This window comes from Carcharhinus amblyrhynchos, chromosome 14 (assembly GCF_965287045.1).
Source record: "Carcharhinus amblyrhynchos chromosome 14, sCarAmb.v2.hapA, whole genome shotgun sequence".
NCBI lineage: Eukaryota > Metazoa > Chordata > Chondrichthyes > Carcharhiniformes > Carcharhinidae > Carcharhinus > Carcharhinus amblyrhynchos.
In genome coordinates, this window is record NC_137337.1 from 58,523,572 (window position 1) to 58,550,552 (window position 26,981).

At 44.9% G+C, this 26,981-nt stretch overlaps 1 protein-coding gene across 1 annotated transcript in view; it reads left to right on the forward strand.

The window, feature by feature from the left end:
• The window catches only part of galnt16 (UDP-N-acetyl-alpha-D-galactosamine:polypeptide N-acetylgalactosaminyltransferase 16), a 132,589-nt gene that overhangs the window by 75,510 nt on the left and 30,098 nt on the right, over positions 1 to 26,981 (forward strand). The window contains exons 4-7 of the mRNA XM_080202011.1: positions 5,242 to 5,309; positions 15,188 to 15,253; positions 19,029 to 19,150; positions 24,084 to 24,171. Of these exons, the coding sequence (XP_080058137.1) occupies positions 5,242 to 5,309; positions 15,188 to 15,253; positions 19,029 to 19,150; positions 24,084 to 24,171 (344 nt within the window). The remainder of the gene's footprint in view (positions 1 to 5,241; positions 5,310 to 15,187; positions 15,254 to 19,028; positions 19,151 to 24,083; positions 24,172 to 26,981) is intronic.

The window sequence follows — 26,981 nt, forward strand, 5'->3', positions numbered from 1 at the left end:
TTGCCTGCCTGGCACCCTGTGGGCAGTGTCAAGGAGGGGTGGGTCCAGACCAGGGCAAGTCCAGGCCAGGGCAGGGCAATCAGTGGTGGTGGAGGAACGCTGTGCACTCTACATAGCGATTGGTGGGCGTGGGAGGGAGGGGGGCAATTAGGGCTGGCCGTGGGGGCATGGGGTAAGCAATTGGGGGGGGGGTGTTTGGGAGGCTACCAATGGGGGAGGGAATTGGGGAAACCATTGGGAGGCTAGCGATCAAGGGGAGTGCGATTTGGGGAAGCCATAGGGTGGCCAGTAATCGAGGGAGGATTGGGTAGGCCGGAGATCGGGGAGGGGAGGATCAGGGAAGCCACCGGGAGGCCACCGATCGGGGGGATTAGGCCCCACCCTCCATTACCAGCGTGAATGCTTTGGTGGATTCTATGGAGCACAGATAGCCAGAAATTCAATGAAGCACACCACAAAAAAATGAACCAACAGTATGAAAAGTTGGCTTCATTTTTCGAAAGGCTCTAGTTTTTTTTAACACTATTACTACTTTATAAAGTATATATCTTATTACATTTAAGCATGCACATTTAAACAGTAGCATAGTTTAGTTCAGTCCTTCCTTTCCAATGTTGAATATTTCATTCTTTTACATATCACAATCATGATAAAGCATCATCAATCATGTTCTTGCTTCCTGCCACATGTATAATCTTCAAATTAAATGGCTGTAACAATAAGCTCCATCAAAACAGTCTTGCATTTTTATCTTCAAACTTCTCCAGAAACTTCAATGGATTATGGCCAATGTAAATAATTATCTCTGTTGAATTGCTAGCAACATAAATCTTGAAATGTTACAACGCCAATACCAAACTCAATGTCTCCTTCTCAGGGGTGGTATATCTCTTTTGATGAACATTTAGTTTCTTGGGAAAATAGCCTTTCTATCCCTTTGTTATCTTCTTGTAATAGTACAGCACCAACACCTACATCAATTGCATCAATGACCACCTTGAATTGCTTCAATAATTCAGTGTCACCAAAACCCTTGTGCTGGTTAACAGTTTACAGATTGTCGAATGCCCCCTGACATTCAGACATTCCACTGAAATGTTCTGTGCTTTTTCAGCGCTTCGGTCAGTGGGGCAACCATACTGCTAAAATTTGGCACAAATTTCCGAGAGAAACCACTCATGCCCAAGATTCTCAGCATTCCTCTTCTTGTTAATAGTACTGGGAACTCCCCAGTGACTTTCGTTTTCATATGTCCATACCCAATTGTACGATTGAAGGATGTGACTTGGGCTTTTGAGAATTCACTTTTTGCCAAGTTTTTACCACCAAGCCCGCCTCCTGTAGTTGAGTGAACAATTCCTTTAAATGTTCCAAATGCTCCTTCCATATCTGACTGAAAAACACCAGATTATCTATGTGCACTGCACAACTATTTAGCCCAGAAATTACTTATTGTTTAGTCTTTGGAATGTTACTGGCGCATTTTTCATTCCAAACAGTATGACTTTAAATTGATACAGACCATTTGATGTCACAAAGCTAAAACTTCCTTCACTCTTTCTCATAAAGGTACTTTCCGATATCCCCTAAGTAAGTCTAATACGGTAATGAAATTTCCTTGTTCCACTTTTTCAATACAATCTTCCAATCGAGGAACAGAATATAATCTGACTTTGTAACTGCATTGATTTTTCTGTAATCCACATGTTATTGCTGTATAACATCTGGTTTTGGTACCATCACTATAGGTGAACTCCAATTTTTGCAACTCACTTCAGTCCAAAGATGTGCGGGTTAGGTTGATTGGCCATGCTAAGAAATTGCCCCTTCATGTCTAGGGATGTGTAAATTAGAGGGATTAGTGGGTATGATGTGTAGGGCTTGGGTGGGATTGTGGTCAGTGCAGACTCGATGGGCCGAAGGGCCTCTTTCTGCACTGTAGGGTTCTATGATTCTATGATACTGACGGGGGAGTGAGGGAAAGATGTATTTGGTGGTGACATCATATTGGAGTTGGTAGAAATGGCAGAGGATGATCCTTTGAATGCGATCATGACAGATCTTTTCATGGACTCGGCTCCACTCACCCGCCTGCTCACCATAACCCTTAATTCCCTTACTTTGATCTTAGTCATCCATTTTTATCATCTTTCTTTCTCATTTCCCTTTTTCCACTTCTCCATTCCCACTCTCCTTCCCCACTTGAGGGTACTGCCTTAATCATCTATACCCCTGTTCTGCCATTCACACATTCTGATCACTCAATGGACACTTTTAGCACTTTTCTCAGCCTTCTTCATCCTCATTTACATTCCCTTTATCTTATTACAGCCCCTTCCCCACCCTGATAGTATAAATCTTTTCTGATTTTTTTTGCTTTTAGCTCTGACGAAGGGTCATCCAGCCTCAAAACATTGGCTCTGTTCTCTCTCCACAGAAACTGTCAAACCCGCTGAGATTTTCCAGCATTTTCTGTTTTTGAATCATTCTAGGGAACCTTCATTCCAATCCTTCTGAGGCTAATATGTCCTTCCTTAGGTAAGGAAACTGAATCTGTCCACAGTACTCCAGTTGCGATCTCACCAGTACTTTGATCTGATTTGATTTAGTGTGTGTGGCATGGTGGCACAGTGGTTAGCACTGCTGCCTCACAGTGCCAGGGTACTGGGTTCAATTCCCGGCCTTGGGTTACTGTCTGTCTGGAGTTTGCACTTTCTTCCCTGTCTTGTGTGGGTTTCTTCTGGGTGGTCTGGCTTTCTCCCACAGACCAAAGAGATGCAGGTTAGGTTGATTGGCCATGCTAAATTGACCCTAGTGTCAGGAAGATTAGCAGGGTAAATGCGTAAGATTATGGGAATAGGGCCTGGATGGGATTGTGTTTGGTACAGAATTGATGGGCTGAATGATCTCCTTTTGTGTTGTAGGAATTCTATGATTGTCACATACTAGCACACAGAGATAAGTATTGGTACTTGCACGCTATACAGACAAAGCATACCATTCATAGTGAAGGAAACAAGAGAGTGCAGAATGTAGTGTTGCAGTTATAGTTAGGCTGTAGAGAAAGATCAACTTAATGCAAGATAGGTCAAGTCAAAATTCTGACAGCAGCAGGGAAGAATTTGTTCTTCAGTCGGTTGGTACATGACCTCAGACTTTTGTATTGCTTTCCTGATGGAAGAAAGTGAAAGGGAGAATGTCAGGGGTATGTTGGGTCCTTAATTATCTGAGGCAGCAGGAAGTGTAGCCAGAATCAGTGGATGGGAGGCTGGTTTGTTTGATAGTTTGGGTTACATTCACAACCTCTTCCTTGCAGTCTTGGGCAGAGCAGGAGCCATACCAAACTGTGATACAACCAGAAAGAATGCTTTCTGTGGTGTATCTGTAAAAATTGGTGAGTGTTGTAGCTGACACGCCAAATTTCCTTAGTCTTCTGCGAAAATAGAGGCACTGGTGGACTTTCTTAACTATAGTGTTGGCATGGGAGAACCAGGACAGGTTGTTGGTAATCTGGATACCTAAAAACTTGAAACTCTCGACGCTTTCTACTTCGTCCCAGTTGATGTAGACAGGGACATGTTCTCCTCTGTGCTTCCTGAAGTCAATGACAATCTCCTTCATTTTCTTGACATTGAGGGAGAGATTTTTGTTGCTGCACCAGTTCACTAGATTCTCTATCTCATTCTTGTACTCTGTCTTGTCACTGCCTGAGATCTGACCCATTATGGTAGTGTCGTCAGCAAACTTGAAAATCATGTTGAAGGGAAATTTGGTCACAAAGTCATAGGTGTATAAGAGTATAGTAGTGGGCTGACAACACAGCCTTGTGGGGCACCGGTGTTGAGGATGATCGTGGAGTAGGTGTTGTTGCCTATCCTTACTGATTGTGGTCTGTGGGTTAGGAAGTTCAGGATCCAGTCACAGAGTGACTGGCCACAGAATTTGGAGATGAGTTTCATCGGAATAATGGTGTTGAAGGCTGAGCTGTATCGATAAGTAGGAGTCTGACGTAGGTGTCTTTGTTATCTAGCTGTTCCAGAGTTGAGTGCAGGGCCAGGGAGATGGCTGTGAACCTGTTGGAACTGTAGTAGATCTGGGCTGTCCGGGAGGCTGGAATTGATTCGTGCCATGACTAGCCTTTTGAAGTACTTCATAATGATGGATGTCACAGCCACCGGATGATAGTCATTAAGGCACACTACTTGGCTTCTCTTTGGTACTGGGATGATGGTCGTCTTCTTGAAGGAACCTCAGATTGTTGTAAACCGAGGTTGAAGATGTCTGCGAATGCCTCCGCCAGCTGATCCGTGCAGGATCTGAATGCTTGTACATTTATGCAATTGCAGTCTTCATTATTATGCTCCAATCCCTTTGTAATACAGACTAATGTGCTGTTTGCTTCCCTAATTACTTGCTGTATTTGGATTTTAATTTTCTGTGAATTGTTTGTGTCTGATTCCCAAATCCTTCCCAATGTCAGCTTTCCCCAGTCTCTCACCGTATGTGCTTTGTAACCTTTCCTCAAAAGTAGATCACTTCACATTTTTCCCACTTTATACTTCATCTATCACCTTCTTACCCACTGACTTAGCCTTGTCTAAATCCCCTTGCAGTACTCTTTGCATCTTTCTTGCAGCTTACTTTCCCACCTAATCTCACATCATCTGGAAACCAGGATACATTACACTCAGTCCGCTCTTCAAAGTCAGTGATATGGATTATAAACAGCTGGTGCTCAAACTCTGATCCTTTTGAACTCTGCTAGTTCCATCCTGCCAATCCAAAAATGACTCATATTCCTATTCTCTTCTCCATTAATCAATCCTCGATACGTTAATATATGTAAATATATTACATATAAATTTACATCCATGTAAATTTATTCCTTCGGCTCTAATTTTGGTAATAACGCCTTGTGTAACACCTTTCGAATGCTTTTTGGAAGAACAAATCTCCAGTTCCCTCCTATCAACCTCGAAAAATTCTCAACTGATCTGTCAATGAGAACTTCCCTTTCACAAATCGATGTTGAATCTGCCTAATTACACAATGGTTTTCTAAGCGCTCTGTCATCATGTCCCTCACAATAAATTTTAGCATTATTCCAGTTACTGATGTTGGAGTTCAAGCAAAACATCTGGAATTGCGGGAGATGGATGAGCTATCTTGGAGTTTGTTATTCTGGTGCCTGCTGGTAATGAGTCACAGTTCTAATCCCCTTCTCTTTCCTGCTTCTTTCAGCATTCTGAACCGCAGTCCCCCTAAACTAATCCAGGAAATCATTCTTGTGGATGACTTCAGCAGCGATCGTGAGTAACTGTTTGGTCTTCAAACAGGGGTGCTTAGAAAATCGAGGGCAGGAATAAACTGAGGTGTGGCTATTCAGGGTTATTAGAGGAGCTGTTTTTTTTTGAAGTCTAAATTTAATTGGTGGGATGGGGCAGCGGAAGAGATACGTAACAGGGGAGGCAGGGATAAAATCACTGCTCCAAGTACTGATTCTGTGTATGGAAACCCTAGGCTTGCAGCCAACTTCATCACAAAAAGAGGCATCGAATTTAATGGAAACATGGAGCTCAAACATTAAAATTTGGGTATAGGATCCAATCTTCCTCATCATCTTGCTTAGCGGCTAGCTCTCTTAACTCTGAATTAGGAGGGAGTGAGTTCCAGTTCCAGTTCCTTTCCAGAGCTTTGAACCCAAAATCTAGGCCGACACTAGCAGTGCAGCAGTAAGAGAGTGCTGCACTGTCAGAGTTCCATGTTCCAGATTAGATGTTAAAGCGAGGCCCAACCTGCCCTCTCAGATAGATGTAAATGATGTAAATTTTGAAGAACAGCAAGGGAATTCTACCTGGTTTCCTGACTAATATTTATCCCTCAATCAACATCACAATAAAACAGATTATCAGGTCATTATCACATTGCTGTTTTTTGGATCTTGCTGTGTGGCAATTGACTGCTGTGTTTCCTACGTTATTACAGAGAGAAACTGAGTAACCTGGGCACACATTCCCTGGGTTCTAAGATAGGAGGGCACAAGTCTCAGGAAAAAGGATCAATTACCTAGGACAAAGAAACATAAATATTAGAATCAGGAGTAGATTGGATGGTCTCTGAAGTCTGCTCAATAAGATCATGGCTGATCTTCAGCCTCAACTCTTCTTTCCTGCCACATCCCCGTATCCCTGGATTCCCTGAGAGACCAAAAATCTATCCCAGCCTTGACTATAGATGATAGGGCATCCACAATCCTTTGGGATAGCAATTCCTACAACCCTCCTGGTGGAGGAATTTTTTTTCTCAACAAATGATCATATTCTTAACCTGAGACTGTGTCTCTGTGTTCTAGATTCCGCAGCTAGTTTCTTAGAATCTACCCTGTCGTGTTCGTTCAGAATCTTGTATGTTTCAATGAGATGACTGCTCATTCTTCTAAATTCCAGAGAATATGAGTCAATTTGACACAGCCTCTCATCAAAGGACAACCTCCTTCTCTCAGAAACCAACCTATTCAACCTTTGCTCTATCACCTCCAGAACAAGTATATACTACACCTACTGGTTCCCCTTCATCAACCCTGTTAGTTACATCCTCTAAAAGTTGTAATAAACTTTGATTTTTCTAAGTTCATTGTTAAGACTTCCTTAATAATAGATTCCAAAGCTCTCCTGATGAATGATAGCAGGCTAACTGATCTATAGTTTTTATGTTCTCTCTTTTCTTTCTTGAATAGCAACATTGCACTTGCTAACTTCCAAACAACTGAGACCTATCGAGCCCAGGGAATCATAGAAAGTCATAACCAGTGCATCCACTATCTGTGCAGCCATTTCTTTCAGAACTTTAGGATGTGAGCTGTCAGGTCCTGGGGCTTTGTTAGATTTTAGTCTCTTAAGTTTCTCTGATATTTTTTCTCTGCTAATATTAATTAGTTTAGGTTCCTCACTCTCATTAGAAGCTAGGTTACCTTCTATTTCTGGTACATAATGTATGTTTTTAACTGTGAAGATTGATACAATGTACTTTCTTTTATTCATTTGTTGGACATGGGTGTCACTGGCTGGCCAGCATTTATTGCCCATCCCAGTTGCCCTTGGAGGGTACTTGAGAGTCAACCACATTGCTGTGGCTATGGAGTCACACGTAGGGATGGCAGATTTCCTCCCCCAAAGAACGTTAGTGAACCAGATGGGTTTTTCGACAATTGACAATGGTTTTGGGGTGATCAGTAGATTCTTAGTTCCAGATATTTTTTATTGAATTCAAATTCCACCATCTGCCATGGTGATTTATTATTATCATGCGTATTAACATACAGTGAAAAGTATTGTTTCTTGTGCACTATACAGACAAAACATACTGTTCATAGAGAAGGAAATGAGAGAGTGCAGAACGTAGTGTTACAGTCATAGCTAGACTGTAGAGAAAGATCAACTTAATGCAAAGTAAGTCCATTCAAAAGTCTGCCAGCAGCAGGGAAGGAGCTGTTCTTGAGTCGGTTGGAATGTGACCTCAGATTTTTGTATCTTTTTCCTGAAGGTGGAAGAGAGAATGTCTTGGGTGTGTTGGGTCCTTAATTATGATGGCTGTTTTGCTGGGGCAGGGGGAAGTGTAGACAGAGGCAATGGATGGGAGGCTGCTTTGCGTGATGAATTGGGCTACATTTACGACCTTTTGTAGTTCCGTGCGGTCTTGGGCAGAGCAGGAGCCATACCAAGCTGTGAGATAACCAGAAAGAATGCTTTTTGTGGTGCACCTGTAAAAGTTGGTGAGAGTCATAGCTGACATGCCAAATTTCCTTTGTCTTCTGAGAAAGTAGAGGCATTGGTGGGCTTCCTTAACTATTGTGTCAGCATGTGGGGGACCAGGACAGGTTGTTGGTGAACTGGACATCTAAAAACTTGAAGCTCTCGAGCCTTTCTACTTCACCCCCATTGATGAAGACAGGGGCATGTTCTCCTTTACGTTTCCTGAAATTGATGAGAGTCACTTTCGTTTTATTGACATTGAGGGAGAGATTATTGTTGCCGCACTAGTTCATTAGATTCTCTATCTCATTCCTGTACTCTGTCTTGACATTGTTTGAGATCCGACCCACTACGGTGGTGTGGTCAGTAAGCTTGAAAATCGAAGTGAAGGGAAGTGAATTGGCCGCACAGCCATAGGTGTATAGGGAGCATAGTAAAGGGCTGAGAACACAGTCTTGTCGGGCACCGATGTTGAGGATGATTGAGGAGGAGGTGTTGTTGCCTATCCTTACTGATTGTAGTCTGTGGTGAGGAAGTTTGGGATCCAGTTACAGAGAGAGGTGCCAAGGCCCAGGCCATGGAGTTTGGAGATGAGTTTAGTGGCAGATAGAGTTTAATGCAGACAAGTGTGAGGTATTGCACTTTGGAAGGACAAACCAAGGTAGAACATACGAGATAAATGGTAGAACACTGAAGAGTGCAGTAGAACAGAGGGATCTGGGAGTACAGGTACATAATTCCCTAACAGTGGCGTCACAGGTAGATAGGGTCATAAAGAGTGCTTTTGGTATATTGCCCTTTATAAATCAAAGTATTGAGTATAAGAGTTGGAATGTTATGGTGAGGTTGTTTAAGACATTGGTGAGGCTGAATTTAGAGAGTTTTGTGCAGTTTTGGTCACCTAATTACAGGAAGGATATTAATAAAGTTGAAAGAGTACAGAGAAGGTTTACAAGGATGTTGCCGGGACTTGAGAAACTGAGTCACAGAGAAAGGTTGAATAGGTTAGGACTTTATTCCCTGGAGTGTAGAAGAATGAGGGGAGATTTGATAGAGGTGTATAAAATTATGATGGGTATAGATAGAGTGAATGCAAGCTGGCTTTTTCCACTGAGGCTAGGGGAGAAAAAAACTAGAGGGCATGGGTTAAGGGTGAAGGGGGAAAAATTTAAAGGGAATATTAGAGGGGGGCTTCTTCACACAGAGAATGGTGGGAGTGTGGAATGAGCTGCCAGATGAAGTGGTGAAAGTGGGCTCACTTTTAACATTTGAGAAAAACTTGGACAGGTACATGGGTGAGAGGGGTGTGGAGGGATATGGTCCAGGTGCAGGTCAATGGGACTAGGCAGAAAAATGGTTTGGCACATCCAAAAGGCCTGTTTCTGTGCTGTAATGTTCTATGGTTCCATAGTGTTAAAAGCTGAGCCTTAGTCAATAAATGGTGGGATTCAAACCCAATTCCCAGAACATTAGCTGAGTTTCTGGATTAATAGTCTAGTATAATATCACTCAGCCATCACCTCCTCCTTCATGTGTTTGTTCAATTCTCCGCCATTATTTCATTGCTCTTGATAATTCCTTCTGCCTGTCTATCTTTGAGATTAGCGTTTACTTTAGCTACTCTCCTTTTCACTTATTTTCTTTTTTTTTAAATCAACTTTTTGGTCACCATCTTTTGGTTTTTAAAACTTCCTCAGTCTTCAGGTTTACTACTCTTTTGCAACATTATGAATCTCTTCTTTTAATGTAATAGTATCCCCTAACTTCCCTTGTAAACCATGGATTGATCTTTCTCACTGGGTTTCTGTTTTTTTTAATGGAATTTCTTTTATTGGACGTTTGAGGAATCCTAGAAAAAGCATTAGAGCTGCAAAGCCAAGGGCCTGACTTCAGGTCCTGCCAGGATGGAGGTCTGTGAATGCTAAAAATAATGGCATTGGCAGCATGCTGGTTTCCTGTCAGTGTAACAGCTGCTAGCAAGACTTTTCAAGAAAACAGCCCGATTTGGCAATTATGCCAATTAAGTTAGCTAAGAAGGACATTGAGAACTTGTGGAGGGTCAGTTTGAGATTTTTGGTGTGGCCGCCTGTATTGTACACCATGTCAGGGGAAGGCCAGATGCTAAAGGTAGGAACACAGTGAGAAGCCAGTCATTACTTTCCCTGAGATTAGGTGGATTCATGCAAGGAAGAGCAGCAGAGAGAGACACTCAGTCTTAACCCATAGGTGCCATCAAGTAAGGTGGCATAGAGGCATAGTGCTTAGCACTGCTGCCTCACAGCTCCAGCGACCCAGATTCAATTCCAGCCATGGGTGACTGTCTGTGTGGGGTTTGTACATTCTGCCCATGTCTGCGTGAGTTTCCTCCAGGTGCTCCGGTTTCATCTCACACTCAAAAGATGTGCAGGTTAGGTGGATTTGCCATGAAAATGTGTGGGTTTATAGACATAGGGTGAAGTGGTGGGCTTTGTTTGGATAGTCACTGCATACTTGATGGGTCAAATGGCCCCCTTCTGCGCTGTAAGGATTCTGTTGCTCTGTAGGAATTCTGTAAAGTTTGCAGGGAGAGTGCTGTCTACACAGTGCAGGGGGTCATCGCCCACCTGGCAATGGGGGACATAACAGGGGAAGACTTTCACCAATATTGTGAGTCCTACTGAGTGTAAGGACAGTTATAGTTGGTAATTGAAGCATGAATCTCATATTTGGGGACTAGTGCTATTCAGCAGCAACTTCCTCAGCAGGATAGGCAGAGCTCCTGGGCAGCAGGAGGGTAGAGGAAAGGGATGAATGGCAGAAAGGCAGTGGAGCCATATCCTCAGCACAGGACCTACTGCTGAAGATCTGGAGATGTCAGAGAACCAATGCCACAGGAGACTTCTACTTCTCTGACAGATTTGTGCCCATGTGGCTGAAGACTTTGTACCTTGCAGCACCACCCTCCATGGCCTGTCATTAGCTAGTAAAGTCATTATGATCTTGAATCTCTTTGCCACTGGCTCCTTCCAAGGATCAGCTACAGACCTTGGTGGCATCTAGTAAATGGCTGCTGAACCAGTGCATCTCTCGGGTCACTGCTGCCCTTTTATTGACAGCAGGACATTACACTCAATTCCAGACAGATGGAGCCTTCCAGAGACAAAGGGCAGTGAGTTTCATCTTCATTGCTGGATCCCCACAGTGTGGAGCATCAACAATTGCACCTGTGTGACCATCAAGGCATTGAGTGACTGGCCAGTCAGATCCATTGACAGGAAGGGCCTTCATTTGCCAAATGTTATGTTGCTGTGCACCACAAGAGCTTCCTTTATGTGTGGGGTTTTTTTATACTTTATTCCAATTCAATCCAATCAAATCAAATCCAATTCAGAGTCCCAACAAGTTGAGACATTCCTGATCCAAGCTGACAAGACAGGGCTCTCACCTCCTGTCTTGGGCTTGATCTACATGATCCAAGCTGATTGGAGTAGGTGTAGCTCCTCCTTCAAGGCTCGATCTCATTTGTATCATAGCCAAAAGGCCGAGATGCCGCTTTTAAAAATTGCTTCAAAAGAAGCTAAAATGTAACCTAATGACTTCAACCTAGTGCAGCATGTCAATACTACACTTGATCTTAGCCAAAAGACCTGTGGTGTGGGTTTACTATCCTGGCAGCCAGCAGGACTACTTCATCCTCTCACAATCCAGGGGTATTGCAGGTCTTTATTCTACCCCCATACTCTTTGGAGTTTGGAGACAAGGGATATCCTTTGAAGAGATACTCACCAGGTTATGTGACTCTGAGGTGGTAGAACTGAAGCCATATGTTCCCAGGAGCCACCATCGACTAGGCCATCAGGCTTCTGAAGATGTGGATTAGGTGGTACCCTGCAGATCACTTCTCTAAGGGTCTCACACACTGTGGTAGTCTGCTGCACTCTCCATTAAATGGCCCTCCAGAGAAGATCTTATGGAGGGTGAGGTCCTGCAATGCCACAACCCACTGGAGGAAGCAGAGGAACAAGAACATGGAAGTGGAGGAGGGGGAAGGTGCAGATCACAGAGGTGCCCCTGCTGTTAATGAAAGTGGCCAGACCCAATGAGAACTCTGTCAGGATGTTATCAGCATCAGGGATCACCTGGTTCAGGCTTGTTGAAGTCTTTTGACTCACTTTGAGCTGCCTGTCACAACACCACCTCCATTGAAGAGACAGCTGGAATAGATCCACTCTTAATGTGTCTCCTGAAACTGTGCATCTGCAACCATCTAAGCAGAGCTGTGTCTGTCCTCCATACTCCAAAGGGGCTACCTGCAATGGCCTCTGCTTCTACCAGGGAGACTGGTCCAGGCACCAGACCACATATTCAGAAATCTGACTGTCTGCTCCCCTGCAAGGACAAAGGAAAGAGAGATAAGGCATAGCTGGTTCCTGTGGGACTATGCCATAGGCCCTTGATAAGGGAAGTTGCATGTATCAGTCCTGGGATGTTCTCAACAGCATTGTGTCAAGAGAAGATGGTTAGTATTTCTCGTGTTGGAGATGGTCATTGCTTGTTACTTGTGTGGCACAAATGCTATTTGGCACTCTAGTCATTTCTTAATATCACGTGGAGTGAATCAATTTAGCTGGAGACTGCCATCTGAGATGTTGGGGACCACTGGAGGAGGCTGAGATGGATCATCCACTCGGCAATTCTGGCTGAAGATTGTTACGAATCCTTCAGCTTTATCTTTTGCATTGATGTGCTGGGCTCCTCCATCATTGAGAACGGGGATATTTGTGGGACTTCCCCCTCCAGTGAGTTATTTAATTGTCCACCACCATTCATGACTGGATAAGGCAGGACTGCAGAGCTTAGATCTGATCCATTGGTTGTGGATTTATCCAGCTCTGTCTATCACTTGTCTCCTTTGCTGCTTATTATGCAAGTGTTCCTGTGTTGTAGCTTCACCAGGTTGACCCCTCATTTTTAGGTTTGTCTGGTGCTGCTCCTGGCTTGCCCTCCTACATTCTTTATTGAACCAGGGTTGACCCGCTAGCTTAGTGGGTATGGTAACATGGGGTGTATGCCAGACCATGAGGTTCAAAATCTATCCCGTTTGGCATAGTGGTAGTACCACACAACATAATGGAGGGTCCCTCAAAGTGAAGACGAGGTTTTGTTTCCACAAGGACCGTGTGGTGGTTAAACCTACTGATTCTGTCATGGACAAGTGCAACTGCAGCAGGCAAATTAGTGAGGATGTGGTCAAGTATGTTTTTCCCTCTTGTCGGTTCACTCACCATCTGCCGCAGACTCTATCTAACAGCTATGTCCTTTAGAATTTGGTCAGCTCGATCTATTGAGCCACTTCATGTGACAGACATTAAAGCCAGAGTACATTCTGTACCCTCAGTGCTTCCTCCAAGTGGTGTTCAACGTGGAGAAGTACTGATTCATCAACTGAAGTGGGAAGGTACGTGGTAATCAGCAGAAGGCAGCCTTGCCCATGTTCGACCAGTAGCCATGGGGCCCAGAATGAGTTCTTCCAGAGTGCATTCCATTTGCTCACATTTTCAGCCATGTCTAGAAGGGCCTGCTTGGTTGGGGAGGGGTGGGTGGGGGTGGGGGGTGCGGCGGTGGTGGTGGGGTGTCCCCTATTCTTTTCTTCAGTGCCTCATGGAGGATCTCCAAGTCTGCATTAGCAAAGTAAGAGGCAGTCCTACCCTCGATTCCAGTATTCTATCTTTCCTGCTCCATCAATAATCCAGCAACCAGAGGCTAAACCAGCAGCCACAGCCTGCCACGGTCCGTTTCAATTAATCCTATATTCACTCAGTCTCTTTCCTGCCTCTGCCACCCAGCCCACCCTATAGCCAATCAACGGACCTCCCCATGAAAATCAGATTCCATATCTGCTTCCCCCATCCCTAAGGCAGGGGATCAGGATCCTGAAATGCCTGCTTCCCAACTCTGTCTGGAAAACCAGGCTCCAAATAACTGTTTATAGTTCTTGCTTGAAGTAAAGTAAGCAGATTTTTTATTTCTTTACTGTATTGTGTACATCAGGTAATGTCTCAAATTAGCAGAATTCACGGAATCTATTGGTGAACAATTTATTTCCCGTTTCTCAAGTGCATGCTGCCCCTTGCCAACATCTTCTAAAATTACACCAGTTTTCACATGTACGGTGACAACACCCTATCACTATCTCTCTCACCTGCTAAACTATTAAACATGCAGTACTGGATGAGAAGAAATTTCCTCCAGTTAATTATTGAAAAGACTGAGCCACTGTTTTTGCTCCTTACTCCAAACCCCATTCCATAGTTACCAGCTCTATCCCTCTCCTTAGCAGCATCCTGAAATTAAGCCAGTCTGTTCACAACCTTAGCGTTAAATTTAGCCTCAATCAAGATAAGCTTCTGACCTCATATTCACATCAGCACTCGGACTATCTCCACCTTAACATCACTTGACTCAGTCCCTCTCAGTTCATCTGCTGCTGAATCTTTCTCCATGGTTTTTGTGACCTCAGGACTTGACAATTCTAAAACGTTCCTGGCCGATCTCCTACATGCCACCTCCATAAACTTGAAGTCATCCAAAACTCTGCTGTCCATGTCCTAATTTGTAACAAATCAATCGCCCCTGTGCTCATTAGTCCTCAGTTAAGCCATGCCTTTATTTTAAAATTCTAATCCTTGTTTTCAAATTCCTCCATGTACTTGCCCTTCCCAGGCTCTGTTATCTCCACCAACCTAAAACCCTCTCAGATATCTGTGCTCATAGAATTCTGGCCACTTGACCATCCCCTGTTTTAGTTGCTCCACCTTTGATAGCCGTGCCTTCAGCTACCTGGGCCCTAAGCTCTGGATTTCCCTCCCTCAACCTCTCTGCCTCTCTACGTCACATTCCTTACAGCTAACTCTTCGACTAGTCAACTGCCTAAATATGTCCTTACATGGCTTGGTGTCAACTTTTGTTTGATAATGCTTCTGTGAAGCACCTTAAAACAAGTTAAAGGTGATAGTAAATACAAGTTTCTGTTAATGCAACAATGAATGGTACAAGGTTTTGGATAAGAGATGCAGAGGGGTTGTGAAGAAGAACTTTCTTTACGCAGTTGAGTGCTAATGACCAGAAACTTGTTGCATACATGTTTGATGAAATGGGTGATGATTAATGATATTAAAAGGAGATTGGATGGAGCACTTGAGAAAAATAAACTTGCAGAGCTACAGGGATAGAGCAGGGAAATGGATATGACTGAATTTCTCTACAGAAAGACAGCATGGACTCGATAGGCTGAATGGCCTCCAGTACTGTATTGACACTATGAACGTTATAAGATGCGGTGGGATGCTATAAGTGGGATGCTGACGTCCAGTGATAAAAACTAGACAGCCACATTCATGTTCCTGGAGCACATAGTTCATCCTTCAGACATCAATCAGATCTTGTTTTCCTTTCAGCTGATGACTGTGAACTCTTAACAAAGATTCCGAAAGTCAAGTGTTTGAGGAATACGAAACGAGAAGGTAAGTCAGGATATATTTGTGTTGTTTTCCAAGTGCTCCCCATTCCGTTAACAGAATACAGCTGTGTTCACCACATGGTCAATTGTTTCCCATGTAGCTCCCACTTAGCTTTCTGTCAGCTTTGACTCAATGGTAGCACTCTCGTCTCTGAGTCATAAGAGTATGGGGAATTGAAGGCTACCTTCCTCAGTTGGAGAGTGGGATTAATGAGTATGTTCTCTAATTGACACATTGGGCAGAATTTACGAGAAAAATTCAATGTGTCGAGTGAGCGTGAAAGTGGGAGAGCTGCAGATCTAGGTGAATTTTTACTCCCAATGTTCAGCATTTAGTGCATGAAAAAATGGGTTAGACTGTTTCTAACTACTCGAGGCATTGGGTGGGGCTTAATTCACCAGCCATTTTGATCAGGCAACAGAAGGAGCTGTTGCACATGCGCAGTTGCAATAGCAGAGGTCTGATAGAGAGAGAGAGAGAGATAGATCCGTCAGGTTATCGAGTCTCTGCTGATGCAACCAACCTCAACCCAGCTCAACCCTTCCCCCCCCTGCACCCAACCCACTGTCCCTCCGTCCCCCCACCGATCACCTGCAGAGTGGCAGCAGACACTCACCCTTCGAACCGATTTCTGGCAGTGTGCACAGTGGGCTCCTCTCCATCTCCCCATCGATTGCAGGCAGAATGCGCAGCGGGCCCCTCCTCCCTTACCCACTGATCACAGGCAGAGTACGCAGCAGGTCCCACCCCTCCCTCCCTGATCGGCTGCACTGGCCTGGCTCCTCTGTCCAGGCCCTGCTCCGTTCAGCCCCACTTCAGGCCTTCTCACAAGCCCCTCCCCATTTAGGCCCCACCCCATAGGCCACGCCCCTTCACACCCCACCCTGGCAGTGCCTGATGGGCATTGCCGAGGTGCCAGGCTGGCAGTGCCAAGGTGCCAGGTTGCCAAGCCCTTGCCATTGACCTCCTCAGGGGGCCTCAATGGCCTCTGGTTCTACTAGCAAGGCCAACTCAACTGTTCCCCGTTCATGGGGAGCAGGTGCTTTCTTCGTTAGAGATAACCCATCCCGGTGAGTCCACAAAGGCAATTCAACCTGGACATTTGTGCCCCAGGCTCGCTCGTGATGTTTAACCTAAGTTTAAACAATATATTTCTGGCAAGAGGATGACTGTGCTGGAAATCCAGTGCCTTTAAAATCGCGAGACCCAAGAATTCAGGTGCAATCCTGATTTCTCGACTCTTGCATGATTTTGAAAGCTCTCTCTGCCCATTGATTGGCAGGACCGGGCGAGCCAGTAAAACTGCAGCCCATGTGACTAACGCTGTCCCCCAGGGGCCTGCACTGGGGCCACAGCCTTTTACTATCTTTACAAATAACTTGAATAACAGAATAGAGAGCCATACTAAGTTGCCTACCACCCTTAAGTTCGGTGATGCATTAAATAGTGTAGCTGGGATCAGAAAGTTATAAAGGACTTAATATGTTGACTGCTGGGGTAAAGTTCTGACAGATGGCGATCAATGTGAAGATTTGCAAGGCCATATACTTTGGATCTAGGAAACATCAATTATTTTCCAGATGGCGAGAAGCTGGAATTGGGAATAAGAAGGGAGATTTATGACTTCTTGTGTTATAACATTGTTTGATGTCTTGCTAAGAGGGTTGGAGGCTTGTGTGATTGGACATATAAACTGTTTACTGTTAACACACAACTATATATATTTCCCCAAGGTATGGTCCTAACTAGCTGCTGATGTCGACATCTCTCAGACTCTCTCTACACACAGTCTACCATCATGAGATTCTCTACATCACAGTGGGCAGTAATACTCTGCAGTCCTACATTGACCCTTGCTATGTCAAACATCCTTATAATATATCACTACCCAAATCTTTACCTGACATATATACAATGCAACCTTTCTTTATGTGCTACCCTTCTCACCCCACAACTCTCTGACTTTATAAATTCAAATAGTCTGGAAGCTTGACTCTTCTTCCAGATATCATTCCTGTCAAGTTTGGAGGAGTGATGGGTTCAGTTTCTATGGCAGAATTTTTTGGTTCAGAGTTGAAATTGTACCATTCTGTTTCTGGCACTTGGTTCTCTCTATGTGATATGCCTTTGCGCTTCTTTGAGTTGAATTTCTCTTTATTGACAATCTGTTTGCTTTGTTTGGACGCCCTGTGTTTGTCCTGTTCATTCCAAAGGGAATCCTTCTGGGATTTGAAGGAATATCTCCCTCATATTTGAACATTCCTGATCCATGAGCTCAGCCTGCAGTTCTGCTTCCATTGCCACATCATGTTCATTTCTGCACCCATGTTGCTCGTTGAGATGAGTCTTGATGAGTTGGTGGTCGCTGCTCTGGCTGCAGCATCGACTTACTGCTGTGTGTTTCAGGTGGAAACTGCAGCTTCATTGTTTTGGCTTTGGCCGGTTGTGTGCCAGCAACTGTTGGACTCTGAGATTGGGGCTCACTGCTAGCCTGTGCACCTTCCGATCAGAGCATGTCGGTGCTCAGCTGAAGGCTTGGCTGATCCACCTGAAGAGGAGCTTCTGTAGGAGTTGGACTAACCGGCTCTGCAAAGAGTGCAGACAATTCAGAGCTGAAGTCCCAGTCCAGAGTATCTGTACTGGTGAGTGGCACAGGAACCTGCTGTTCCATATAGTTTTGACACTTCTGCTGTTTTGAGCAGGGTAACAGCAACACAGGCATCCCTGCTCAAGAGAGAAAAGGATTGGTTTTGGATAATGCGCAAAATCGCAAATATTTGCTTGTCACCAAACCAGAGTGATTCTAGGTTCATGTCTATGACCAGAAGTTAAGTTCCTTCAAGATCGTGGAATGGTGTGTCTGTCTTCCATAGCCAGAGTTTTTCAGCCAAGACTCCTTATCTGAGAGGACAGTAAAATTGTCTCCCATAGAGTCGTACGTCACAGAAAAGGCCGCCGGCCCGTTGAATCTGTACCAACAATAACAACCACTAAATCCATACTAATCCCATTTTTCAGCACTTCAGTATTGCTTACAGTGCTCCAGATGTGATCTAACCAGGACTTGGCATAGCTGAAAGTGTGACTTTTATGTCTTACATTCTAGTCCTCTAAATCAAAAGGTCAGCGTTCCATTAGCTTTGTTGATTTTTCTCTGTTCCTTTTCATGAAATTTTAATGGTTTATGTGGAAACTGGATCACATTACATGCGGTTTCCTGTCCTCCAATCAGAGGCTCCAGGCGTTTGTATGTCCAAGTGCCTCTCGATCAGAAGAACTGACACAGTGAAAAATCAAACCCGAATTCTCCCAACAATGTGCCTGTACAGAGAGCCTGTCAAAAGGCGGTCTGTTTACTGAGGGATCATGTCTGAGTTACTGAGGGATTAATGGCATTCAACAGACAAGTCTTTGTGAGTCCATCCATGGCCTCTCTGTCTCTGTAATCTCCATTGGCCTATAACCCCCTAAAATACCTGTGCTCCTCTGATTCCAGCACCTTGAAAATCCATCAATTTAATCGTTTCACTATCGTAGGCCGCATCTTCAACTGCCAAGGCCCTAGTCTCCGGAATTCCTTCCTCAAACCTTTCCACTTTGCTGCATCTCCCTCCTTAAAACCTTTGATCAAAAGCCTTCGCTTACTCGTTCTAATATCTCCTTCTGTGGTGTTAAACTCTATCCGATAACACTTCTGTGAAGTGTCTTGGGTTGTTAAATACGCTGTACAAGTGCAAGTTTGTTGTTGTTTTAGTCTAAAATGCTTCTGTGTCTGTAGGGTTAATCCGGTCAAGGGTGAAGGGAGCTGATGCCGCTGTTGCAGAGGTCCTAACCTTCCTTGACAGCCACTGCGAGGTCAACAAGGACTGGCTACAACCACTCTTGCAAAGGGTTAATGAGGTGAGTTTCAGGGAGTTGTTCTGTACCACAGTGGCACTGGCAGTTCAAGGACTGGGCCAGAGCGAATGGCCAGAATTTTCTCGTCCAGCCCACCATGAGAATCGTAGCGGGCGGGACAGGACTGTTAGGGGCTATCAGGATGGTTTTCTTCAAAAACTATCATTCCCCTCAAGTAGCCAAACAAAGTAACAGACTGGTTTCAAGATGATTTATTAAATTTCAGCCAGCTATAGGGCTCTGAATGTGCATTCAGAAGATTCAGAGTGAAAAGTTCAGGAATACAAAGACAATTAAAGTCTCAGCTTCAATTACAAGTAATTACCATATACCAATAGACATACAGGTGTTATCTCTATCCAATCATAGTTGTGGTTATATCATGCATACATAAGGGTATAATGTCCAGTTAAAAGTTATGCATGTTACAGCATCAGGAAATGATACCTATATCTCTGACCAATCGTATCTCAACCTCCCTTTCCATTGTTTCTTGTTCTAATGGGCAGGATGAACTACAGCTGCCCATCATTCGATTAGATAGGTCTTGACCCTTATTTGGGCATACTTTAATCAAAGCCTATCATTAGCTTTCCCTGTGTGACTGAGGTTCAGCTTGCAGCTTATGTGATTTTTATACTTGTGTGATTTTTGACCCTTTCAAGGACCATGCAAAGGTCCATTGACCTCAGGCGGGATTTTCTGGCCTTTGGGAGAGCGTGGCCGGAAAATCCTGCCCAGTGACTCCAAAGGGTAAACACATGGGCTTGTCACGGTGAGGGCCTTAGTGATGGGGACTAAACAATTCGCAGGCAAGGTCAGCATTTATTGCCGATTCCTAATTGCCCTTGAGAAGGTTGAGGTGAACTGCCTTGTTGAACCATTGCAGTCAGCATGATGTAGTTACATCTGTTATGGAGCGAATTCCAGGATTTTGATCCACTAACAATGAAGGAATGGTAATATATTTCCACATCAGGATGGTGAGCGACTTGGAGAGGACCTTTCAGGTAGTGGTGTTCCCATGCCTCTGTTGCTGTTGTCCTAGGTGGTGGAGGTTCTGGGTTTTGGATCTGCCTCAAGCAGTTTGCCTCTGTTTTTGAGCACCTCTACTCCATGAATGGGATGTTTCTTCAGGTCCCACATCTCTGACATCCTCATGTATGAGACAGTCAGTCCAGTTTGATCCTCTGCCATATCCTAAGTGCTTCATAGAATCATAGAATCCCTACAGGGTAGAAGGAAGCCATTTGGCCCATCAAGTCTGCACCAACCACAATCCCACCTAGGTCCTATCCCTTTGACCCCACCTATTTACCCTGACACTATCAGGCAATTTACCATGACAATCAACCTAACCCACACATCTTTGGACTGTAGGAGGAAATCAGAGCACCCGGAGGAAACCCATGCAGACATGGATAGAATGTGCCAAATGCACACAGACATTGACCCGAGACTGGAATTGAACCTGGATCCCTGGCACAATGAGGCAACAGTGATAACCACTGTGCCACCCAGCTGCCCACTGCCAACATGTTTCTGTGCTGTGGACATATGCTGAATGGGAAGTAGATTGGATCATCCTGTGTAATGTACTCTGTTGTTTCCATGAGCCTGACAATTCTCAGAATGGGATCTGAACTGAGTTGAAAGGTAATAACTAATTGTTATTAGTCTGGTAGATGGTTGACAAGGGAAGGGCTGTGGATGTCATCTATATGGATTTTAGTAAAGTGTTTGACAAAGTCCCTCATGTCAGGTTGGTGCAAAAGGTTAAATCTCATGGGATGAAAGGTGAGGTGGCTAGAAGAGTGGAGAACTGACTTGGGCACAGAAGACAGAGGGTAGCAGTAGAAGGGTCTTTTTCCAGCTGGAGGTCTGTGACTAGTGGTGTTCCGCAGGGCTCTGTACTGGGACCTCTGCTATTTGTGATATATATAAATGATTTGGAAGAAGGTGTAACTGGTGTGATCAGTAAGTTTGCTGACGACACAAAGATGGCTGGACTCGCAGATAGCGATGGACATTGTCGGAGAATACAGCAGGATATAGATAGGCTGGAAAATTGGGCAGAGAAATGGCCGATGGAATTTAATCCAGATAAATGCAAAGTTATTCATTTTGGTAGAACTAATGTAGGGGGGAGCTATACAATAAATGGCAGAACCATTAAGAGTAAAGACACACAGAGGGACCTGGGTGTGCAAGTCCACAGATCCTTGAAGGTGGCATCACAGTTGGAGAAGGTGGTGAAGAAGGCATATGGCATGATTGCCTTTATAGGACGGGGCATAGGGTATAAAAATTGGCGTCTGATGTTGCAGCTGTATAGAACATTGGTTAGGCCACATTTGGAATACTGCGTCCCGTTTTGGTCACCACACTATCAGAAGGATGTGGAGGCTTTGGAGCGTGTACAGAAAAGGTTTACCAGAATGTTGCCTGGTATGGAGGGTCTTAGCTATGAGGAAAGATTGGGTAAACTGGGGTTGTTCTCCCTGGAAAGAAGGAGAATGAGGGGAGACCTAATAGAGGTGTGTAAAATTATGAAGGGTATAGATTGGGTGAACAGTGGGAAGCTTTTTCCCAGGTCGGAGGTGACGATCACAAGGGGTCACAGGTTCAAGGTGAAGGGGGCAAGGTTTAACTCAGATATCAGAGGGACGTATTTTACACAGAGGGTGGTGGGGGCCTGGAATGCACTGCCAAGCAGGGTAGTGGAGGCGGACATGCTGGGATTGTTTAAGACTTATCTGGATAGCCACATGAACAGACTGGGAGTGGAGGGATACAAACGAATGGCCTAGTTGGACCAATGAGTGGTGCAGCTTGGAGAGCCGAAGGGCCTGTTTCCTGTGCTGTATTGTTCTTTGTTCTTTGGTAAAGTGACAAGAGTAGGGAGGGGAGTGTGGCTAGTATTCCTAAATTTTTTTATTGATTACAGTAAACCTAAGCAGCAGAGGTTAAGCAGTCATCCCAGAGCAGAAATATTTTGTGATTGTGGAACTTTCTGTCTGCTTTTCCTACTCCCAGCATTCTCTTTCCTCTTTCTACCCTTTGCAAGTGACTCTGAAATAGCGAGAGAATAAAGCTGCGTTTATGTAGCACCTTTCACAACTTCAGGACATCCCAAAGTGCTTTAGAGCCAATGATTCACTTTAGAATTGTAGCCATTGACATCTTGTAGGAACGATGGCAGGCCAACTTACGCACAGCAAGGTCCCATAACCAGCATCATAATGAGTAGATAATTTGTTATTGTGATGTTGATTGAGGGATAACAATTGGCCAGGATACCAAGGGAAATTTCCCTGCTTTTCTTTTAGTCTACCCTGAGCAGGCAAATGAGGTCTTGCTTTAATGTTCCATCTGAAAGATGGTACCTCTGACCATGCAGCACCCCCTCAGAATTGCATTATTGGTGTTAACTTTGATCATGTGTTCAAGTCTCTGGAAGGGGGGATGAACCCAGGACCTTCTAACTGGGGAGTATGTGCTGTCAGAACTATGACAAATATGAGACAATGTGCTTCATCAGGTGATTGTAAAAAATGGCAGAGGAACATCAGAATTAGGAGCAGAAGTAGGCAAATTCAAGCCTGCTCTGCCATTCAATCAGATTATGGCTGATCTCGCTCTCTCTCTCTGGTCTCAAACCCACCTCCATACCTATTCCCCATATCCCTTTAACTTGTTTTTTTAATCAGAAATATATCTGTTTACTTTTTGATACCATTCAATAGAACCTTCGGCCCATCGGATCTGTACCGACCAGCATCCCACCCAGGCCCCACCTCTATATCCCTAGTTATTTTACCCACTAATCCCTCTAACCTAAGCAACTCAGGACACTAAGGGGCAATTTTAGCATGGCCAATTAACCTAACCTGCAAGTCTTTGGACTGTGGGAGGAAACCGGAGCACCCGGAGGAAACCCACGCAGACACGAGGAGAACATGCAAACTCCACACAGACAGTGACCCGAGCCGGGAATCGAACTCAGGTCCCTGGAGCTGTGAAGCTGCAGTGCTAACCATTGTGCTACCGTGCCGCTGGTTCAGACTCCATCGTGCTGTGGGGCAGTGAGTTCCACAAATTCATGACCCTCTGTGAGAAGTAGTTCTCAGTTTTAAATCATCTCAGTTTTAAATGTACTGCTTCTCAGCCTATACCTGTGACTTCTTCTTCTAGATTGCCCCATAAGAGGAAACACTTGGGGTGGAATTTTATGGCCTCGCTCAACCTGAAATTGTAAAATCCTGCCCGGGGTCAGTGAACCGTCCCATACTCCACCCCTCGCCTGCTCCGATTCCCGTGGTGGACGGGCCAATAAAATTCCGGCTTTGGTCTACATTTACTTCATCAATCCCATTTAAAATATTATATACCTCAATCAGATCCCCTTTCATCCTTTTAAACTCCAGCAGGTACAAACCCAAACTGTTTAATCTCTTCTCATACTTCAACCCTTTCATCCCTGGAATTCAATCTGGTGAATCTTCTCTGAACTGCCACCATATCCTTCCTGAAATAAGGAGATGGCATTACTTGCAGAAGAGCAAGGAGTTCTCCTGATTTCTTAACCAACATTTTCCCTTCGACTGATACAGAATATCTGATCATTCATTCAGTTGTTGCCTGTGTGATCTGGCTGTGCGCTGACTGGTTATGATATCAGGTTAAAGAAGTAACGTTGCTTTGAAGAGCAGTCTGTGGATTGCAAAATGCTTTGAGCCTGAGGAGGCAGTGAAGTGCCCCAGCAATGCAAATGCTCCCTTGTGTCGGAGGGACCCTGTGATATTTCCCTTTCCCCTGTTTTATGGATGTAGAACATAGAACATTAGAACGTTACAGCGCAGTACAGGCCCTTCGGCCCTCGATGATGTAGTTCCTCGATGCTGACTGCAACTATCTTCTCTTCCTCACTCTCCAGGATTACACTCGTGTGGCGAGTCCCATCATCGATGTCATAAGCCTGGACAATTTTGCATATCTGGCTGCATCTGCTGATCTGAGGGGAGGTAGGTACAACGAGCTTTGTATGGGCATTGTTTGTTTAAAAAATGTTTCAAAGAATTAAAGAGAAAGCACTAGGCCTGGGCTTAGTGAGGAATTGTGATTGGCTTGCTCTCTCTTGTAGGTTAAAGGCATCGGTAAATTTTTATGGCATTTGCTTGACAGAAGTTCTTTTTCTTCTGCAGTATTCAATCATTGTACCAGTCAGTCCTGGGAACACACAGAGGGGCCAATTCTCCCCGAACAATTCTAAGTGTCGAATTGACAGAGTAATTCATGCTGGGTTTTTTTCAGTGGGAATTCACACTCGAATCTCCCACACTGCATGTAATGCAGAGGCCTCCAGTGTGAATATCATTAAATTTCAGTGGTGGGACCTATTCATGCTGGAGAGGCTAAAAACCAGTAGCCCTCTCAACATGCACAGTGGCCCCAAACTGTCAGCTTTTCATTTGCCGGCCAGATCGATCGCTGCCCAGCCTGGGATCCCTGCAGTGTTGCACCACTCCCCCCCCCACCCAACCCTTCCACTGCATGATCGTACCCCCCTCTCCGTCCATTCGCCGGCCTGCCTCGAACCCCCCCCTCCCCCAGGTCCTGGTCCTGCCCCTGCCCCTGCCCTGATCTCCAGCATTCCCCACCCCCCCCTCTGCAGGCAGACCCCCTCCACCCCGTACCAAATCACCCACCCCTACCTCCCGGCTTATCATTGACCACCCCCCTCCCCCACACAGCTCACCTCGATCGCTCCTCTTGACAGAAGCCAGAGGATGGTTGTAGAGAATTGTTTTTCAAACTGGAGGCCTGTGACCAGTGGTGTGCCTCAGGGATCAGAGCTGGGCCTCCCTCCAGCTCCCAATGGCAGAATGGCAGTGGGATCCCCAACTCCACCCATTGCCACTAACAGGCCCCACCCTGGGGCCCTTCCCCCAACAGAACAAGCCCCCTTGGCATTGCTCCATGCCCGGTGGGCAGTGCCAAGGTGCCCCCTTGGGCAGTGCCAGGGTGCCCATGCCCAGGGGCACCACCATCATCCCCCCTGACCCCCCCCCCCCACAGCTGTCCAACTCCTGGGAGGCCCTGATTGCTTCCCCTTCTCTCCAGCAGGGTCAGGTTGATGGTTTCCCAAAAGTGAGGAGCTACTGTAATCCCCGCTGGAATGAAACATTCTGGTGGGGTGGGAGATGCTAGCGGACCTGGAGAATTCAGTCCTGGGTCTGCTAATAGCATTTAAATAGTATGTAAAATAATATCTAAATGCTAGCCTCGCCTCCCAGCCGATTTTTGCGGCTTGGAAGATGCAACTGAGTGACATAAATGACTAAATTACAACAGGAAGGGAAGAGACTATGAAGACTGGCAATGTTTTTGCTGCTGCCAGCTTTTGTTTTAAAAAGTCATTCCCAGGGGCGTACAGAATGGCTACATGGGAGTCAGGGTCAATTCAGCCGAGGAAGTCCAGATTTATGTTCCTCATTTACTCTGTTCTCCTGTTTGAATTTTATGAATTGGAGATTTGTAAAGGCCTTTTTTTTTGTTCATTGCTATGGGTTCACTGGCACATCAGGACAATGAAATCCATGAGTACCTGCATCTCGAGACAGTGACTGATGAATAGGATCATGGGCATTGTATAAGACCATGACGATTAGCCATGGCTTGGTGGGATAGTGCTCTATCCCTGAGTCAGATCGCTGTACTTTCAAAGTTCCATCCCAGGGTTTTGTGCACATAGTCTGGGCTGCCACACCAGAGCTGTACTCAGGGAATGTGCCTCTGTAATGGATGTTGTCTTTCAGATTAGATGTCTACTCTCTCATCTACATGGACTTTAGCAAGGCCTTTGACAAAGTACTGCATGGTAGGTTGTTGCATAAAGTTAGACCCAGGGTGAGGTACCTAAATGGATACAAAATTGGCTTCTTGACAGAAGCCAGAGGGTGTTTGTAGAGAGTTGTTTTTTAAACTGGAGGCTTGTGACCAGCGGTGTGCCTCAGGGATCAGTGCTGGGCACACTGTTATTTGTCATTTATATTAATGATTTGGATGAGAATATAGGGGGCATGATTAGTAAGTTTGCAGATGACACCAAGATTGGTGGCATAGTGGACAGTGAGGAAGGTTATCTCCAATTGCAGCAGGATCTTGATCAATTGGGCCAGTGGACTGACAAATGGCAGATGAAATTTAATTTAGACAAATGCAAGGTGATGCATTTTGGTAGATTCTACCAGGGCAGGACTTACTCAGTTGATGGTAGGGCACTGGGGAGAGTTACATTACAAAGAGATCTAGGGGTACATGTTCATAGCTCTTTGAAAGTGGAGTCACAGGTGGACAGAGTGGTGAAGAAGGCATTTGGCATCCTTGGTTTCATTGGTCAGAACATTGAATACAGGAGTTGGGGCGTCTTGTTGAAGTTGTAGAAGACATTGGTAAGGCCATACTTGGAATACTGTGTGCAATTCTGGTCACCCTATAATAGAAAGGATAATATTAAACTACAAAGAGTGCAGAAAATGAGGATGCTACCAGGACTTGATGGATTGAGTTATAAGGAGAGGCTAAATAGACTGGGACTTTTTTCTCTGGAGCGTAGGAGGCTCAGGGGCAACCTTATGGAGGTCTATAAAATAATGAGGGGCATAGATCAGCCAGATAGTCAATACCTTTTCCCAAAAGTAGGGGAGTCTAAAACTAGAGGGCATAGGTTTAAGGTGAGAGGGGAGAAATACAAAACTGTTCAAAGGGGCAATTTTTTCACACCGAGGGTGGTGAGTGTCTGGAACAAGCTGCCAGAGGTAGTAGGAGAGGC